This window comes from Gastrolobium bilobum, unplaced genomic scaffold, assembly GCF_033153095.1.
Source record: "Gastrolobium bilobum isolate Gb01-03AN ecotype WA unplaced genomic scaffold, APGP_CSIRO_Gbil_v1 utg2887, whole genome shotgun sequence".
NCBI classification, from domain to species: domain Eukaryota; kingdom Viridiplantae; phylum Streptophyta; class Magnoliopsida; order Fabales; family Fabaceae; genus Gastrolobium; species Gastrolobium bilobum.
Genome location: NW_026897225.1, coordinates 224,106 through 242,753, shown reverse-complemented (window position 1 = coordinate 242,753; position 18,648 = coordinate 224,106). Strand labels below are relative to the sequence as shown.

Sequence of the window (18,648 nt, the reverse complement as noted above, 5' to 3'; positions counted from 1 at the left end):
ACATGGAAAATCGAATTGAAGCTATGGAGGAAAGGCTGCGCAGGAATGAGGCTCAAAATGTTGAGATACTCAGGAGGGTGGAAACTAGCGAAACAGGAGTCGCAGAGATCATTCGTAGACTGGAAGAAATGGCTAGGCCACGACGGAATGGTTCTCATGAAGAGAATGACAGATTAAATAGAGAAAACCCCGGGTTTCACGGACGGAGGTTTAACCCAGCAACCTCTATGACCCGTCGCTTAGAGATCCCTCTGTTCAGCGGCGAGGACGCATATGGATGGGTAAATAGAGTGGAAAGGTACTTTAACGTCAATGGAATGATGGAAGACGACAAGTTAGCTTCCGTTATGGTGGCGTTGGAAGGGGAAGCCTTGCAGTGGTATCTATGGTGGGAAATAAACAACCCAAATGTGAGCTGGGAATTTTTCCGGCGAGAAGTGTTGAGTAGGTTCCAACCAGAGGCTCTAGACAACCCTTATAGGGCTCTGTATACGATGAAGCAGACAGGTACGATGGCAGAGTTCCGAAGCGACTTTGAGAAGGTGATTGGAGCTTTACGTTTTGATGATGAAGATGTGTTGAAGGGGGCATGGCTCAATGGAGTCAGGGGCAGCGTTCGTGAGGAGTTAATGATGAACCCAGACATCAGCCTCTCTGAGATGATGAAGTTCTCTCTCAAAATCGAAGCGCTGAAGGAGGAAGGTGTGGGGGCCGTGGGACGATACGGGCCCGTTGGGTCAGGAAAGGGTAATCAAACCCAACGCAATTGGGCTGGACCCTATGCCAACAAAGGAGGACAATGGAGCGGGTCGAGTACGGGTCAAACTAATTTCACAAATGCACATCAGTCACCTAGGGCACCAAACGATGAGCAAGTAAGAATGGCGGCCACGAAGGGTACCACTAACACCACCACTCCAAGCGGCGGTGTTGGGCTGGCGACCGAAGGTCAAGCAAGCAGCAACCGGCGACTCTCGCCGGCGGAGGTCAGGGAACGTCAAGCCCAGGGACTTTGCTTTACATGTAACGGGCGGTGGAATCCCTCTCATAAGTGTCCGTTCAAACAGCTTCAGGTGATGATCGTAGAGGAAGATGGTGGAGACGGAGAGAAGGCAGTCGAGGCCGAGTTCACCGAACCAGAAGTAGAAGGTTCGCCAGAGGGAGATGAAGCAACACCCGTACACCTATCCTTACAATCTTTGCTAGGGCTCGCTTCAAACCAAACACTTAAGGTTTGGGGGGACATTCAAGGTTCGAAGGTCATCGTGATGGTGGATTGTGGAGCCTCGAGCAATTTCATAGGAAGAGGTGTGGCAGAGAGACTTGGTTTATGCGTGACCGCAACCCAGTCTTACAACGTGGAGGTTGGGGACGGACATATAGTCTGTTGTCAAGGGGTGTGCAAGGAGGTGAGTGTCTCACTTCAGGGTACCATTATTGTTCAAGATCTTTACATATTCGATTTGGGGAGTGCAGACGTTGTGTTAGGGCTGGAGTGGCTGACCCAACTCGGTGAGGTCAAAGCAAGTTTCAAGGACCTCACTCTGAAGTATGTGAGTGGAGATAAGGAAGTAACCATCAAGGGAGACCCATCGTTGTTCCGTTCTGAGGCATCATTGAAATCCGTGGTTAAAGCCTTGCATGACCAAGGTCAAGGGTTCTTCTTGCAATCAGAGGAGGAGGAGCGAACAAGGGATAGCTTGCCGTGGGAAGCCTTGGATGGGTTGTTGGCCGAGTTCGAGGTTGTCTTTCAGAAGCTACATGGGCTACCACCCCGGAGGGATCAAGATCACGCAATCAATCTGAAGCCAGGAAGCGTGCCACCCAATATACGACCGTACAGGTACCCCCACTACCAAAAATCTAAAATAGAAACTTTGGTGGCTGAGTTATTAGGAGATGGGTTGATTAGACCAAGCACCAGTCCCTATTCCAGCCCAATGATCCTTGTCAAGAAAAAGGACGGGAGCTGGAGGGTCTGTGTTGACTACAGGGCCCTGAACAAACTGATCATCCCAGATAAATTTCCCATTCCTGTCGTTGATGAGCTGCTGGATGAGCTTGGGGGGTCAGTGGTTTTTTCCAAACTCGACTTGAAGTCCGGGTTCCATCAAATCAGGATGCGTGAGGAAGATATACCTAAAACAGCTTTTAGGACGCATCAAGGGCATTACGAGTACTTGGTAATGCCCTTTGGCTTGACGAACGCCCCTTCTTCATTCCAGGCTCTTATGAATGACGTTCTTCGACCTTTTCTGAGGAAGTTTGCGCTTGTGTTCTTTGATGATATAATGATATACAGCAAAAGCAAAGAGGAACATTTGGGGCATTTGCGTCTGGTGTTCGAAGTTTTACGGTCTCATTCTTTGGTATGCAACAGGAAGAAGTGCAGCTTTGGTAAGGATCAGATGGAGTATTTGGGGCATGTTATAACAGCCCAAGGAGTTAGTGCCGATCCAAAAAAGGTCCAGGCGATGAGAGAGTGGCCAGTGCCCAAGAATATCAAGGGGTTGAGAGGTTTTCTGGGACTCACAGGGTACTACCGGAGGTTTGTGCAAGACTATGGGAAGCTTGCAAAGCCTTTGACAGAGTTACTCAGGAAAGACGCCTTCCAGTGGACTACTGAAGCAGAGCAGACCTTCGAACTATTAAAGGAGAAGATGTGTACGGTGCCTGTTTTGGCAATGCCTGACTTTGCCAAGCTGTTCACCGTGGTGACAGATGCTTCAGGAAAGGGGATAGGGGCTGTTTTGATGCAAGATAACAGGCCCATCGCGTTTTTGAGTCAAGGTTTCTCATCAAGAGCGCAAGGAAAATCGATATATGAGAAAGAGCTCATGGCCATAGTCTTTGCGGTGCAGAAATGGAAGCACTACCTGATGGGGAGACACTTTATCATCAAATCGGACCAAAAGAGCTTGAAGTTTTTGACAGATCAAGCTGTACTAAATGAGGATCAACAAAAGTGGGCTGTGAAATTACTTGGGTTTGACTTTGAGATTCAGTATTACCCGGGCAAGGAAAATTTAGTTGCTGATGCGCTCTCTAGACAAGAGCAGCTGGCCAGTATCACTCGGCTTCAGCTACCAGCGTTGGAGGATTTAGAATCTGAGCTGCACGCGGACAGTAGGCTAAGGAGCATTGTGCAGAACCTGCTCTTGGATAAACAAGCTCACCCAGGATTTTTGTTGAGGGAGGGCAAGTTGTATTACAATGAGAGGTTAGTTTTACCAAAAACTTCAAGATTTATTTCTACCTTACTTCATGAATTCCATGACTCCAAATTTGGAGGACATTCTGGATACTTCCGAACATATAAGAGGCTGGCTGGTTTGGTCTATTGGGAAGGTATGAAACGGACAGTCCAGAATTATGTGGCAGCCTGCGTTATTTGCCAACAAAGTAAGGCCCAGAACTTGACCCCAGCAGGGCTGTTACAACCTTTGCCAATTCCGGACAAGGTTTGGGCTGATATATCGATGGATTTCATCGGGGGATTGCCCAAAGCTATGGGATTTGATACGATCCTAGTTGTCGTGGATCGCCTCACTAAGTATGCACATTTTCTGCCTCTTAAACACCCCTATACAGCCAAGGATGTTGCTGAATTATTTGTGAAAGAGGTCGTGCGACTTCATGGGTTTCCTGCCACCATTGTCTCAGATAGAGATAGAGTCTTCATGAGCTCTTTTTGGGCAGATCTATTCAAAAGTGCAGGCACCAAATTACACTATAGCACGGCCTACCATCCCCAAACTAATGGCCAAACCGAAGTAGTCAATAGGTGTTTGGAAGTTTACTTGAGATGTTTCTGCGGGCCCAAGCCCAAACAATGGGTTAAATGGATCCCTTGGGCCGAGTATTGGTACAACACCACCTACAAAGACACTACAGGCATGACCCCATTTAAGGCTCTCTATGGCCGAGACCCACCTCACCTGCTGAAGGGAGAGCATTATTCTTCCTCAGTTGATGCTCTCTCTAACTCATTAGATGCCAGGGATCAAATACTCATTGATCTGAAACAGAATCTTGTACAGGCCCAGGACCGCATGACTGTCCATGCTAACCAGCATCGCAGGGATGTCAATTTTGCTCCAGGAGATCTTGCTTATCTAAGGCTTCAGCCTTATAGGCTGAAGACTATTGCCCGGAGGGTCAATGAGAAACTAAGCCCCAGATATTATGGACCCTATGTGGTTTTGGAGAAGATTGGGGAAGCAGCTTACAAACTTCAGCTGCCCCAAGGTTGTCTGGTCCATACGGTTTTCCACGTCTCTCTACTCAAAAAAGCCATAACTCCAATACCCAATGCTCAGCCCTTACCTGCTGCTCTCTCGGCAGATTGGGAGCTCTGTGTGGAGCCAGAAAGGTTGGTTCAATGGCGGCTGTCCAGTAACGGAGACTTGCAGGTACTTCTCAAGTGGTTGCACCTTCCTGAGTTTGAAAACTCGTGGGAGCCATTTGATGTCATCAACACCCAATTCCCTCACTTCCACCTTGAGGACAAGGTGCTTCAATTGGGGGGGAGTATTGATAAGACCCAACCCAACAAACCCAAGCCCAGTCAAGTTTATAAGAGGGACAAGCAAAGAAGAGTTTGGTTGGCCACTTAAGTTGCTGATGAAAGCCCAATCCACCAAGGCCCAATCCCAATTACTGACTCAGCAAACCAATTGGCAATTCTGTTGCAACAGAATGGTGGAACGCACGAGGACGTGAGTGGAGGAAATAAAGGAACGATGCTGTTGAGGGGGGAGGGCATCTAGAATCTGAATTGAGAACTTTGGACCTTGGGAGAGAGTGGAGCCTCTCCAACTGCTTCACAACTATCATTTCCTTTCTGCTTTGTAATTTCAATTCCAGTATTTCTATTTTGTTGAAGTGTAATGAAGAAATGAGCTATGTGACTCTGTAATTTCCCTTTCATGCTTGTTACTGTTGTTAAGACTGAAGAGTGGTTGTTGTAATACTGTTTCTGGACAGATTATAATCAATATAGTTGCATTTCGTATTATTGTTCTATTTGTTTTAGTGTGATTGTTGGCTGGTCTGTATCAGTTACTTAGGCGGCGATCAGAGTTCATGTAAATAGGAGTAGCCTCCTAGTGGTTTAAGTGCTTTGATGATTGCTGATTATGGAAGTCCATACTCCCACTGGGACTACTAGTACTGTGTTGCGCTTTTCAATTTCTTTGTTGGGCTTAGCCCCCTTTTCTGTACCTCCCAAAACAATGTTGTAATATATTCATATAATATGCAAATAACATTGTATTGGCTTTGGGTGATGATTATTATGCAATCTAGAAAGCAGAAGCATCAATAAACGATAATCTAATTTTCAATATAATACAATAAAAAGTTACATTGCCATCTTTTACCTCTAACAAAAAATTTACAATGTGATTGTCTAAGATAATGAGTAACCCAAATTTTTATTCTATAGAGGTGCTGTTGTACAACAACAGGGGAGAAGTAGATGTTTTATGTTCTGAGTAATTTTTTTGTTTTGCTGGGCTAGTGCCTTCCTTCGTAACCAAAAAGAAAGAAAGCATAACATAGATTAAGCACAACCCACTTTCTCCAACACGATGGAATTGACAACATTGTTTACAAAAGCATGAAAGCATTGTCGGCAACAATTAGGCATTAAGGTAGATTTCGGAAACTGAGTATGGTCAGTATGGCTGCATACCGAGCTTGAGGGCTGCTCCGAACTGCAAGCAGCTAAGATGGTATGGGTAGCCTGCCTTGCAACTGCCTTGAAGGTATTGACACCTGCATCGCGAACAGCTTCAAGTAAAATACTTTTATTCAAGTAACAATAATTATCATTTGCGTGCAACCTGTTTAACAGTTTAGAGCATAGTAGTTTCTCATAAACAATTTTGTTCTTACATGGGAAAAATTGAGAAACCACGATAAAGTACAGAATTTATGTATACTCTCTCCACCTCACATCAAATGAATGAAAAGATGAGTGATGTATGTGGAAATGATAAATGTAGAATACTGAGCAAATGAGTTCACCTAATGATCAACCATGAATTGTAAAAGTGTACGTGAAACATCTATATATCTTTCAGCCAATAATGATCATGTAAATATTGAGGAAAAAAATAAGTTTAACAATGACTTACCTAATTGTTTATCTCTAGTTAAGAACTTCAGATTCAGTTTAACAAGAGACTGGATCTCGGTTTTTGCATCTTCAATTTTGCTTGGGTTCCCATCCCCAAAGCTTTTAGCCAACCTATTTTTTTCATTTATAATATCCATATCCCCATTAGAGGTTAACACACTACCAAACTTGCCATGAGAGGGAGCTGAACCTACTGAAGTTACTAAGCAAGCCGACCGGCTTTGTTCCTTGGCAACATTTCTCTCTCCATCTTCACGACAGGGAAAACCCTGGATCCCAGCATGAACCTTTCTGAGCAGTGGACGTTCACAGTAACCTTCTGAATGAGTGGTGTGGTCCCTCACATGCTGTATCATCTCTTCCTCACATGGAACCCTGCTTTGCTTTTTCTCTCCCAACTTCGGAGACCAGTGATTTTCCAAATTCCTGCTGAGACTAGAATTACATTGCTTCTCCATTCTAGTGTACCTTAAGATTAATGTTCTGGACTGTTGATTTTTCAATTCTGGGTAATTACAATGTGCAAACGGTACTTTTCTAGCTCCTCCACTGCATGAAGGATTATCCACTGCCTGTGGAATGCTGCTAGTTCTTTGATGAGTCTGTTGCATTGTCTTTGCCCGGTCCATCATTTTCCAAGCCTTGTCAATATCTTTCAAGCCTCTCTCATTCAACATATTGCTAGAAGGACCCCCTTGGACAGTGGATTGTTGAAGGCCTGTTGAAGCCATAGAATGTGAATCATCTAATTTGCCAAGTGATGAGGAACTAGAATCTTGTTTTTGACTATTTGTGCCACCAGATTGAACTGAATTGCTATGGAACCGTAATGAACCACTTCTCAAAGAATTCCAATTTTCACGAAATGCTTGTACGTTACGCTGCACACGTTGGAAATCTGACACAGGTTTTTTACCTTTGAATCTACTCACCCTATCAGGTAAAGGAATAACAGGAGATGACTGGTTTTGTTGTAAAGGAGATGCACTTTGTCTTCTAACCACCTGGCTGCTTGGTACTCTCACAATATCAGAGATGGTCGCACTTGGCTCAGCTGTTGGCACAACGTTTTGTTTGTCTGATTCTTGATTAGCATATGTCTCCCGGGAAATAGCACAATCATGACAAAACCAATCACCTTCAGGAATAGTAAAGCCCAAACCAGCGCAATATGTATGTGAAGCAGTATCACAAAGATCACAAAGTAGAAGAAGATTTTCATCTGTCCCAACATGGCAGATACTACATTTGACTTCAGCATAAGAATCAGAAGGACCAGTTGTCATATTTCCATGAGGATGATAAACCTACAATATAAAAGAAATCATTAGCATATTAACATTAATGCATCTACATAAATATTAGCTCAGCCATTCTTTGATTTCATCACATCACCAGACATAATTAATTTATAAAAAAGAGAATTATGGAAAGAATTTAATTTTGATGCACTGTCAGTGTAAACAAGAAAGTTTTACACTTACATCCAATTATGTGTTGCCACTCGACAGATCATTTAATGAGTTTGACAACACCGGAGATGTCAAACTCATGTGGCAACAAATTAATGGATTATAGTGCAAAATTGACAATGTATCAGAATTAAACTTTTAAGGAAATTGGGTAGAAGGACCTTTCTTTAAGCAACCACTTTTCCTGGGACAATGCATAATCAAAACAAAAAGGTTGTATTCAAAAAAAAAAAAAAAAAAAGGTTGAAAAGAAGAGGCAAAAAGTAGACCAGGGAAGAATTGCATATAAGGCCCGAGGCAATAGCCCTCCGCACTTCATGCTCAATTAACTTATGTAACACAAATACGGCAATAGTGTGTTACATACCAAGCTCTTCGTTGGTATCAATTAGCACTTACCAGCTTCCATTAATAAAAGATTGAATTGATATCAATTAGTCCCTAATTAGTATCAATTAGCATTTGTTAGCTTCTTCTATTAATGAAATATTGGTATCAATTAGTATCAATTACCATTTTAGTATTTCAAATCCCTGTCATATACTATTATAAGTCACAATGGCTCTATTGAGTAGGAAAGCAATTAAGCAATTACCTTCTTCCAATCATTCTCTCTCTCTCTCTCTCTCTCTCCTTTCTTCTCTGTCTTTTTTCTCTGGAATTTTGTCATTCTACAATCACCCTTAACAACCAGTGCTTTCATCGACTCTTGCCTCTCCATGCCAGCAACCCAATAATGCAACAACTAGCAACTGCCGTCAAATGGTTATGCCAGGATTTCCTAGACTTTCAAGCCAACCAACTTACCGTAGAATGTCTCATGGCATTACTGGACAAGCGTGATCTATGCCTCCTTGCCACCATTTGGACAACACACCAACTCATGGAAATACTCTTCGCCTAACGTTCTCGCATTTTTTCTTGGACAACCCATGACCAAACCGTAAGGCTTTTCAACATGTTTCAGTATTATAACGTACTAAGAAGACCGATTTCTGCTGACCATGATGCACCTACGGCCACTTGGTACCAGTGTTTGTGATAACCCAATGCCTAATTGTGATGCAATTGTCCACGTCATATGTTGCTGATTTGGTTCCTCTGATTATGAGGATACCACCAACCTCCCTGCCAAGTCGTCTCAGATTTGCTCTAAACCAACTTCAAAAACCTTGCCAGTCAGATGTGTGGTCTCTCTAAAGATCATTTACACAATTTGTTTATCTCTGACTTGCAACTTTGAGTGCGCATGGAAATCCAAGCTCAACGGCCTATGGACTTGCATGTACATTCGCATTTGCACACGTGTATGAGTCTCAACTTGGCAACACACACCTCAACAATCGGCCATTTCAATTGCTGCCCTCGGCAGCCCCAAGCCGGACAGCCCCTTCCACCTCCCAATCACATGTCACACAGCATCATATCAAACTTCTGCTAGATGAAGAGATGCAAGCTATGCTTCAACAATGATGAGAAGTTCATCCACGGGAATTGATGTAAAAGTTGTCCTTTCGATCATTTCGTGACTAAATAAAACATGTAGTTTTGTACGAAGGACTTATGTGCCCTTTAATCTAAACAACAAGTCCTTTTTCACACTTATCCCAAACCAACATGTCATTTTGTGTGATCTTCAACCTCCAAACGACCGGATAGTGACGTAAATTGAAACCTGACGGTTTCCAAGCCATTTTTACACCAAAATTTACGCTTCATAGCATAGATTATAGAATCAATAGAAATTCAATTTCCCAATGATTTCCAAACCCACTTTCTATTAAAAACATCTAAATCGCAAACTTGAAATCAAAGTTTTCAAAATTGGAAAATACAGTTCGGGCTTCACATGTGCAAAATAACCTAAATGAGAATCAAGCAAGACACAGGCATTCCAAACACTCTGATACCAGATGTGACACATAAACATGATCGAACAACCTGAACATCACATTTAATATTGACGTACAGAAGCGGATTGAATCATACATCCCGCCATTGCTCTGTTCTCAAACACTCAAGGGTTACGTGAAGTGTTTGGGTTCCGATTCAATGGCTCTTCTAAGCCCTCTCTTCCACTTCTTTGATGATGTTTGCAAATTGAATGTGAAAGTGAGCTTAGGGACCAAAAAACCATAAGTGCACACCCCTTAAATAGCCTCTGGCTGTAACGGGAGTTCAGATATTCTTAACCACAAAAAGTTTTTCTTCTATATAGTATATACCCTGGTTGAAACAGCCTCTTCGCAATTATGCAAGGGTAAGGCTGCGTATAAGGATTACCTCCACCCCACACTGGCTAGTCAGGTTTAACAGAGAGTAGTTTTTGTTTTGTTTTGTTTTTTAATTTTTAAGTATATACCCTGGTTGTCAACTTTAAATCCAGCCCTCTAATGACTGTGTAGCAGATCTCCTAGCTCTCCTATTCTACATCAGAAACCCTCCATATTCAACAAAATTTAATTCACTTCAATAATGTTTGTTGAGGACATGGTGTGAACAAACCCCTTTATTATATCCACATATATTCTTATTACCTACCAAACGATATGTCCACATGCACCAAGAGGGATGAATAAGTAAATGCAAATGGCGAAGTTAATGTTGATTAGCTTTCATTTCAGTTCAGTTATAGTGGAGGTGAGAAGAAGAAAATTACCTGGTCACGAAGAGGAACCTTAACGTCCCGAGAGGAAGAAAAGACGCCATGCATAGGGAGCCTGCGAACGTTGGAGAATCTCTGGCGACAGATTGGGCACCGAGACTCGTGCTTAGCCCATTCCATGATGCAAACGAAGCAAAAGTAGTGGTTGCAGCAATCAATTTCCCCCGCGATCGAAAACCCACGCTCGGCGTAGCAAATCCCGCAACAATCATCATCCACATCCACTTCGGATTTGACGCGCTTCTTCGGCGAAACCAACGAACTCGACATTTTTGAAGTACTCCTGAACTCTGAAGCTTTCACAACTCCCTTCCGATTCCGATGAACGAAGAGCCTATAACAGATTATTGAGAATAAGACGACGATGATGATATAAATGGGCCTCTGGCCCAATACTAGTGGACTCACTCTTCGTAAGAGACACTATATACTCTTGGTGGTTCCGTCGTTAATTACTGGATGACATGACATTTGTAAGGAAGGGGGCAGGCTTGTTAGGATGAGTTTTTCTTTTACAAAAACTGGTTTTTTTTTATATATATAAAAAAGATCATTTTCTAGAAAAAGTCTGTTTGAATATTTGTTTTTTTTTTTTTTAAATAAAAGTCATAGAAAAGTCAAAAACCTACTTCTAGCTTCTAAAAAACAGAAGTCAAAAGTTAAATATTTTTTTAAAAATTTAAATAATTTTACATTTTGTAAAAAAACACTTTTAAAATAAGTACGATATAAAAAGTTCTTTTTAAGAAGCCCAGGGCAGTTAATAAATATAGTCCTTTCATTATTTGCACTAAATGTTGCCATAGAATATTGTCCCTAGCAACAAATATTTTATTTATATTGATCTTAATTATTTATCTGAGGCGAGTCAGCATCTAATATGCTCACAAGCTTCAAGTTTTTAGTAATTCTAAATCAGGATTTAATCACAATTAAATTTTATTATTTTTATCTAAAAATATATTTGGTGAGAATTGAATTTAAATTAATTTTCTACCTAGAGCGTGTGTTGCCAACTAACAATTGTAATTTGAAACATCTGGTTTATTTCTAAACCACTTGTGACTTGTTATTGCTATCTTGTAAAGAAGCGTGGTTCTTCTATGTAAGCTTCTTCAGCTTTACATATTTTGTGAATGCTAAGAGTATAAACCAACCAAAAGATACAATGAAATATTTTTTGGTGTGTTTAGATTTAAAATTTTGAATGAATTAATTGTGATTACTTTTGGAATATTAATTATATTTTCTTAGTGAATTCTTTGTGGATGTACTTTTAAGATGAACCGCTTAAATTCTTGAGAGTCATTTGTTTTCACGCTTCCACATTTCTATGCTAGGTTGTTGTTGTTGTTTTTTTTTCACTTGAGGCCTAGGCCCAAACAATATGTAATTAATAATAACCATTCCAGTAACTCATAAAAAGGTACGTAAGGAATCTCCCTAATGTTAATTATAGAATAACTATATTTTCAAACACCAGTTAAGTTCATATTTAAAACCTCTGTTTACATATACATATTCTGCACTTTTTGTCTTGTGACTATCCTAAAGCACTACAAAACTGAAAACAAAGGCAAAGCAATTAGTTAAAAATAAGAAAAAAACTAACCAAGCTAAAATACACATACATAAACCAAAATTGCTCATCCTGGATGAGGATTTTCCTGAGAGGATGATGATTACTTTAAAACAGATCTCTTAACTCTAGCTACCTCAATCAGTTATTCTTGGGCGGGTGAGGTCTTGGAACATAATAATCAGCATTCAGAGGTACGAAACCAGACATCATCATCTTGGCTTTTGTATAATGGCTACTCCTTTTACTGAATTTACGTTTCACATTCAAAATTCCTTTCCCTTCTTCATGACTACACTTTCCAATCAAGCAAAGGGCTTTCTCTTTGGTGGTTGAACTCTGTGCTATATTTTCATTATTCTCGGACTTATTCACCACATTCGACTTAGAGAATACTCCTCTAGACATCATTTTCCTTCCTGGAAGAAATCTCACCCTTTGATCTAGAACACCATGGTGAGTCTGCTATAGAAAATTGTTACCACACTTACCAAAAAAATAAAATAAAATTAATTCACCCACTTTTTTGAATAATTTCACAACATGCACATCTCATGTAGAAAGTACGGTACATAACTTAATTACCTCTACGTTCATTGCACTTCTTGCCATTTCAAGCTTGCTTCCAGTGGTAATAACCTGCACTCTCTTCTTACCTGAACAATAATATGAACATGTGTTTTACAAAAGGTGAGGAAGATTAAACACAAAATTATGGCAACAACACAACAAAAAGAGATCGGGGAAGGAAAAAAACTGGTGAACCTTGGTGTTGGGTATGTGCGGTGGAGAATCTTATTAGAGGAAGCAAAAGGAAAATTAAGAGAAAGCTAGTGGACCTAATTGACGACACCATTATTGCGATTCGAATAACAATTAAGGGTGGTAAGGGTATGTCGTTGAACAAAAAGAGGAGAGGAACCTTGGAAAAGTTAAGAGGGTGTTTATTTATATAGGGTCCAATTCCATGTCAAAGCTAGCGATCTTCTCTAGGACATTTATGAACAAAAGAATGATTTATTATTAATATTAAATAATATATATATTGTGGCTTCCTAATTAGTCATTGTTTGGGAAAACTATAAATGAGCTATGTTAACGAAGAGAGTTGAAAATGGCTTAATTATTTGTTTGTGTGACTCATGGTATTTGGTTTCGAATCAAAGTGTTGGAAGAAAAACGTGTATGATCGCGTGAAACGGGAGATACGAATTGTTCAGCGCTTGTCGGCCGCCATGCATGCAACGAGGAAAACTTGTTTCGATGATGGGGTAACCCCATGAAATTTCTTATACCTTTTTCGATCTTCGACAGTACTTTGAAAACGTATTTTAGCTCATTCATAGGTAAAATGTTAATAACTATTTAAGTAGTTATTATCGTGACTTAGTCTTTAAATAATTGGGTAAAAGTGGGCACGATTTGTGTTTGTGTGTGTGTGTAACGTGCATTATATAAAACAAAGGCAGTTACATAGACTAATAGTTATATCTTATTCTTGCGGTTTAGGTAAGGGACAACCATATACAGCCTTAACCCTAGTCTCGATTTGACCGAACTATCGCGTACTTCGAGCGAAGTGTTTTCATTTGACCATTATAATTATTTTTTTCTAAATATAAATCCTATATTAATTATTATAAATCTTTTAAAGAAATGGCATCACAAATTTATCAGTAATAAAAAATAAATTATTTAAATAATTAAATATTAAAACCATTTATTTTGCTTCGTCTTTATATTGGTCATTCAACTTCTTATTTTTATTTTTAGCTATGACCAAAAAAAGAGAGAACAAAAGCAGGTTTCTTTGCTTGGGGCACTCTGATTTCTTAAGTTGATATAATTATATATTAAAAATTGATATATGGTATAATACATTGATATAATTATACTATTAAACTCTTAGTTATATTTTAAAAATTACAAAAGTATACTTTCAAAGTTATATGTTTGATGCCAGAAAGTAGAAACAATCAAATAAAGAGTATTCACGAATTTAAGCATATGGTGAATATGTAAATGCAACATACTCAATATTTCACACTCAAATATCCAACAATGTGTTCACCATACATCTTGTTTGTATTTGCTGCATTTTGTGGTGTGCTTATTGGTGATTGGTGATCGAGAAAAATCTACGGAGAAGGTTGAAGAGCGCGCGGTTGTGTGTTTTGTCCATCGAATCACATTAACAATATCATTGTCACGACCACCAGCTATATACTATACAAGTGTTAAAATTAATTAACTAAATTAACGTTTAACATAATTTATAAGACATTGCCACATAGGCGTGCCTTCCATTTTTGCTACATATAGGTACCCTATCCGCAGAAAAGGGGTCTACTAATGGAAAAGTGAAAACACCATAGACTAACCATTTCTATTTCAATGTTAGCTATTTGATATTTGATGTTTTATATAATATTTTTTTCGTTTCAAAACTTCAGAACAGAGACAGGTGACGCGACAAACGCGGTCCTCACATGGATGAATAAAAATATTAAGTAGTTCAAAACTTATTCATGCATGTCAAACGAAGAAATATAGACCCAGAATGTGTGTGCGCATGAAATTATGATCTCTAAAATTTTCAACATTAAATTTTCCTTAACCGAGAAGAATAAATGCCATTTTCTTTCCCTTGTTGTAGACTGAATGTAATTTCCCACCCTTTGTGATACTGCAACACATGCCCTAGCTTCTTGAAAATTATCAACTATATCACGTGTTGTTGTTGTTCATTTTTTCTTACAAAAACAAAAAACAAAAAAAAGGCCCGGCCGGATGTATGCAAAGGGTCCAAACTTTTGGACATTTTATTAGTGGTATTGAATGAATATATATATATATATATATATATATATATATATATATATATATATATGATGAATAAAATTATAAAAAGTGTATAATAATTATTGTTTTCGGAATGATTATAAAAGAAATTATAACTTGGTGAATAAATTAAAATAATCGCAAATAGTATAATTCTGATATATGAATGTATCGGTTTGTTCAGCAAATAAAATCATTAATTTGATGAGGACAAAATATATAAAATTAAATTTCACTTTTATTAATAAATAAATAATGTCTTAAAATTGGAGAGGGCTATATCTTTTCAGACTGAAAAGGAAAAAAAATTAACTTATATATATATATATATATATATATGTCTAATTTGCAATAAATTTTTGAAACGGTATTTCTTCACATTTAAGAAGTTCTCATAAGATAATATATGACTTAAACTATATACATTTTTATTCAAATTTTTACTCATACAAATCGCTTAGGTCATTTTACCAAAAAAAAAAAAAAAGGCTTAGGTCAAATCATATATTGTGAAACCATAACTACATCTTCTTCTGCGCAGTAGTCGATAAGTTTATTCAAAGTTGGTCACAAACTCTCATGAAGTTCAGACCAGACCAATCTTCTTGTTTTGTCACATAGTACTTTGCATATTTTCACATTGACTGTTTTACTTTTTGATCTTTTTGGCTAGATTTCCCATACACGTGGAGTCAAAAGGTTTGAAATATCAGCACGATATTCCATGCTTCCGTTTGAAAAATGGAATTCAAAACTACTTGTATGAAAAAATAAACCCGCCACCGTCAGTACTCACTGCGAAGAAGATGGTAAGAAACTTGGGGTATGTTATATGAGTTAAAAATTTATTCTCTTAAAAGAATATATGTATTAATGGGTATGGGAGAACATAACTATATTATTAAAATTATATTTTTTTACTTTTTATGTAAGCAAACAGTATTTGAAAAAGGAGAAAAAAATATAACTTTGATATTATAATTATGTACTAGTACATTTAGTACATAGTTATAAATTACTTAAATGACATAAGTGACATTCTTTAAAAGGATAAATCATTTCCGGAACAGTGGTCAAAGTGTCACTGTTGAAAAAAAAAACACCAAAATGTCACGCCAACAGTAAGTTTTGCCATAATGTCACGTGGCATATTTTGCTACACTTTGTAGTGAAATATGTGTGTAAATAATTCGCTACAAGGTGTAGCGAAATATGCCACGTCAGAACCAAAAATGTCACGTGTCAAACATGGAGAATTTCGCTACACAGTGTAGCGAAATTCTCCTTGTCTAACACGTGGCATTTTTTGTTCTGTGCATTCTGACGCGGCATATTTCGCTACATCGTGAAGCGAATTATTTGGACACATATTTCGCTATACAGTGTAGCGAAATATGCCACGTGATATTTTGACAAAATTTACTGTTGGCGTGACATTTTAGTGTTTTTTTTTTCCAACAGTGGCAAAATGGTCACTGTTCTATCATTTCCCCCGTATTATATTTATAAAAATTTTATTTACAAACTCTTACAAATTATACTATGTACTTCGAGAAATACATTTAAGTGTTTAGACTATCCAGAATACATAACGTAATTTGTAAGAATTTATAAATTGTAAGAGTTTATAAATACAATGCTGCTCAAAATTACCTATACTAAAATATATATATAAAAAAAAAAATCTTTCTACTTATTTGGTTTAACAACTATCAAACATTTAAGAATGTGAAAAATAAGACGTAACTCATTTTTATCTTGAGTCATAATTGTATTTACAAGATTTTTTTTTTTTTTTGCAAGTTATTTTTATCCACGTTTCTATTATACTTCCATTTTTCACTACCGACTTTAGTCTCAGTTCCCGATAGTTTTGTTGCTCATCTGCTAAGTGCAAGAAGCCCTAGTTTCCCACAACAAAAATAACACAACAGAAATGGCTGATTTAAGGGATTATGGGCCAATGTAAAACCCGTTTTGGTGTGTGCATTTCAGTCCACTTGACTAGTGTTTCATAAATTAGTCCAAAAGAAAAAATGTTTTCTAAATCCAACAACTGGCGAGTGGCAATGGCCTATATCAAGGCCACTTGAATCCATTGAATACCAAATATCTTGTTAACCAAACAACAGCTAGAAAAAAAAAAAAAAAAAAACACTTATAAGGCTGTTTTGCGTTTTTACTTTTCACACTTATAAAATAAAAAAATTTACTTTTACGTTACATGTGATAAATTCTTTTCCTACATACCTTTCGATTACTGTGTCATCTTTTTCTTTTCTTTTCTTTTTATTTTTCAGGTGATGGAGCCCACAAATTTATCTCTATGACATGAAATAACTTAATTCCTTTAACATAAGATTAATAAAACCCTATAAAATATCATCTGTCAATATGGGTTAATTATATGGATGTTGATGTTATCAAGAAAACAAAATAGTAGACGTTGTTCAATGGAATAGTTATAGAATAGAAAATTAATTATGATCATGTATTAAAAATACATTGCAGCCACTTTTTATGAATTAATATTTTAAATAAATTGTGGGCATAATATCATCCAGTAAATACAATTAAAATGAATTTTTTAATTACATAATTAGATTATAAGATGAGCACCTTTTTTAGCACTTTTTTTTACGATGAAATATAATTAATTTGAATAAAAACATAATAAAATAAAATAAAATACTACAACTAAATATGACAAATTAAGCTTGGCAATTTCACCTAGACTTGTAAGATCCAATCCATCTCACCTCACACAGAATCGGTTAAATACATGTTTAAAGTTAGAGTAAATATCATTTTTAGTCTTCAGCAAATTTCACGATGCCCGCTTTAATCCTTAGCAAATAAAAAGGTTATTCGTGGTCTCTAAAAAATTCAAAATGGACTCATTTAGTTAAAATTGTGGTCCCTCGTAAATTTAAAAAAAAACCTACATTAGTTCCTCGAAATGACTAAAATGGGTCCACTTTAAATTTTTTAAGGACCATAAATAACTTTTTTATTTGTTAGAGACTAAAATGGATATCATAAAATTTAATGAGGACCAAAAATGATATTTACTGTTAAAGTTAATCTGACAAGCATTTATCAATGTATAAGTCTTGAAAATATTCCATCCCTTTTAGCTGAAAGTTTTTATTTTATTTTATTTTATTTTTATTTTTATTTTATACAAATCAAGCAATTGATTTTATAAACACAGAAACAATTTTAACGTTACCTGAAAGGAAAGGAAGCAAAAGGAATAAATGTATTGAACTATTCCTTTTTCCTGTTAATCGCTTTTTTACTCCTTGTAATTAATTTTCAGCAATTCTTCATCTTTTCGCAGAATCAATTAACTATTTAAATGTATGACAATTAATAAATAAAAATTAATGTTTTAGCTCACGGGAAAAAACTACATCAATGTAATAATTAAAAGGTAATTTCCTGTTTACCAAAAAAAAAAAGGTAATTTCTTTTATGGAACAAGCAGTGGCGTAGCGACGTTGTTCATAGATGGGCCTGGCCCCTACTGATTTAAAAAAAATAAATTATTATTATATATAATTTTATAATTAATTATTATTTGACCTCTTCTAAAGTTAAAATTTGGTCTCATCTATGTTCTTTCTCTCAGCTAATAGCCTAATACATTCTAAGTGAAGTTGGAAACCCCAACAGTATCTTCGTGTTTGTTTGCTGTTCTCTCAGAGTTAGAAATCCCAATGGTATTTGCTCTTAAATTGGTGCTTTTTAATTTTGAAATTTTTCTAGTTTTTCGTGTGATTGATTTTATTTTGTGAAGATATGCTTGTTAGAGTGGAGTGCCTTTGAGTGTTTTGATTTTTCATGTTTCCTTAAATATTTGAATCGTCTTTATGACTTTATACACTCTCTTGATAAATTATGAAATTATGCAACACCTCGATGGCTTTTTTCATAGCAACAAAGT

General features: G+C 37.4%; 1 protein-coding gene across 3 annotated transcripts; it reads right to left on the bottom strand.

Moving 5' to 3' along the window:
• Positions 1 to 5,325: 5,325 nt before the first annotated feature.
• Positions 5,326 to 10,587, bottom strand: LOC133304973 (uncharacterized). 3 transcript variants are annotated; one of them, XM_061505063.1, is made up of 3 exons: positions 10,274 to 10,587; positions 6,141 to 7,449; positions 5,326 to 5,793 (listed from the first exon to the last, which is right to left on the bottom strand). In XM_061505063.1, exons 1-3 carry the CDS (start codon positions 10,547 to 10,549, stop codon positions 5,564 to 5,566), a joined length of 1,815 nt encoding a protein of 604 aa, XP_061361047.1. In that variant the 5' UTR covers positions 10,550 to 10,587; the 3' UTR covers positions 5,326 to 5,563. The 3 variants fall into 3 exon arrangements, with proteins under 3 accessions (XP_061361047.1, XP_061361048.1, XP_061361049.1); XM_061505064.1 differs by having other exon boundaries at positions 5,326 to 5,778; XM_061505065.1 differs by lacking the exon at positions 10,274 to 10,587 and adding an exon at positions 8,210 to 8,501.
• Positions 10,588 to 18,648: the final 8,061 nt, after the last annotated feature.

Coding starts and splice junctions, on each gene's coding strand:
- LOC133304973 (XM_061505063.1), bottom strand. CDS start 10,549: ATGTCGAGTTCGTTGGTTTCGCCGAAGAAGCGCGTCAAATCCGAAGTG. Junction 7,450..10,273: donor AGGTTCCTCTTCGTGACCAG/GTAATTTTCTTC, acceptor TTTATATTGTAG/GTTTATCATCCTCATGGAAA. Junction 5,794..6,140: donor AACTAGAGATAAACAATTAG/GTAAGTCATTGT, acceptor TTTTACTTGAAG/CTGTTCGCGATGCAGGTGTC.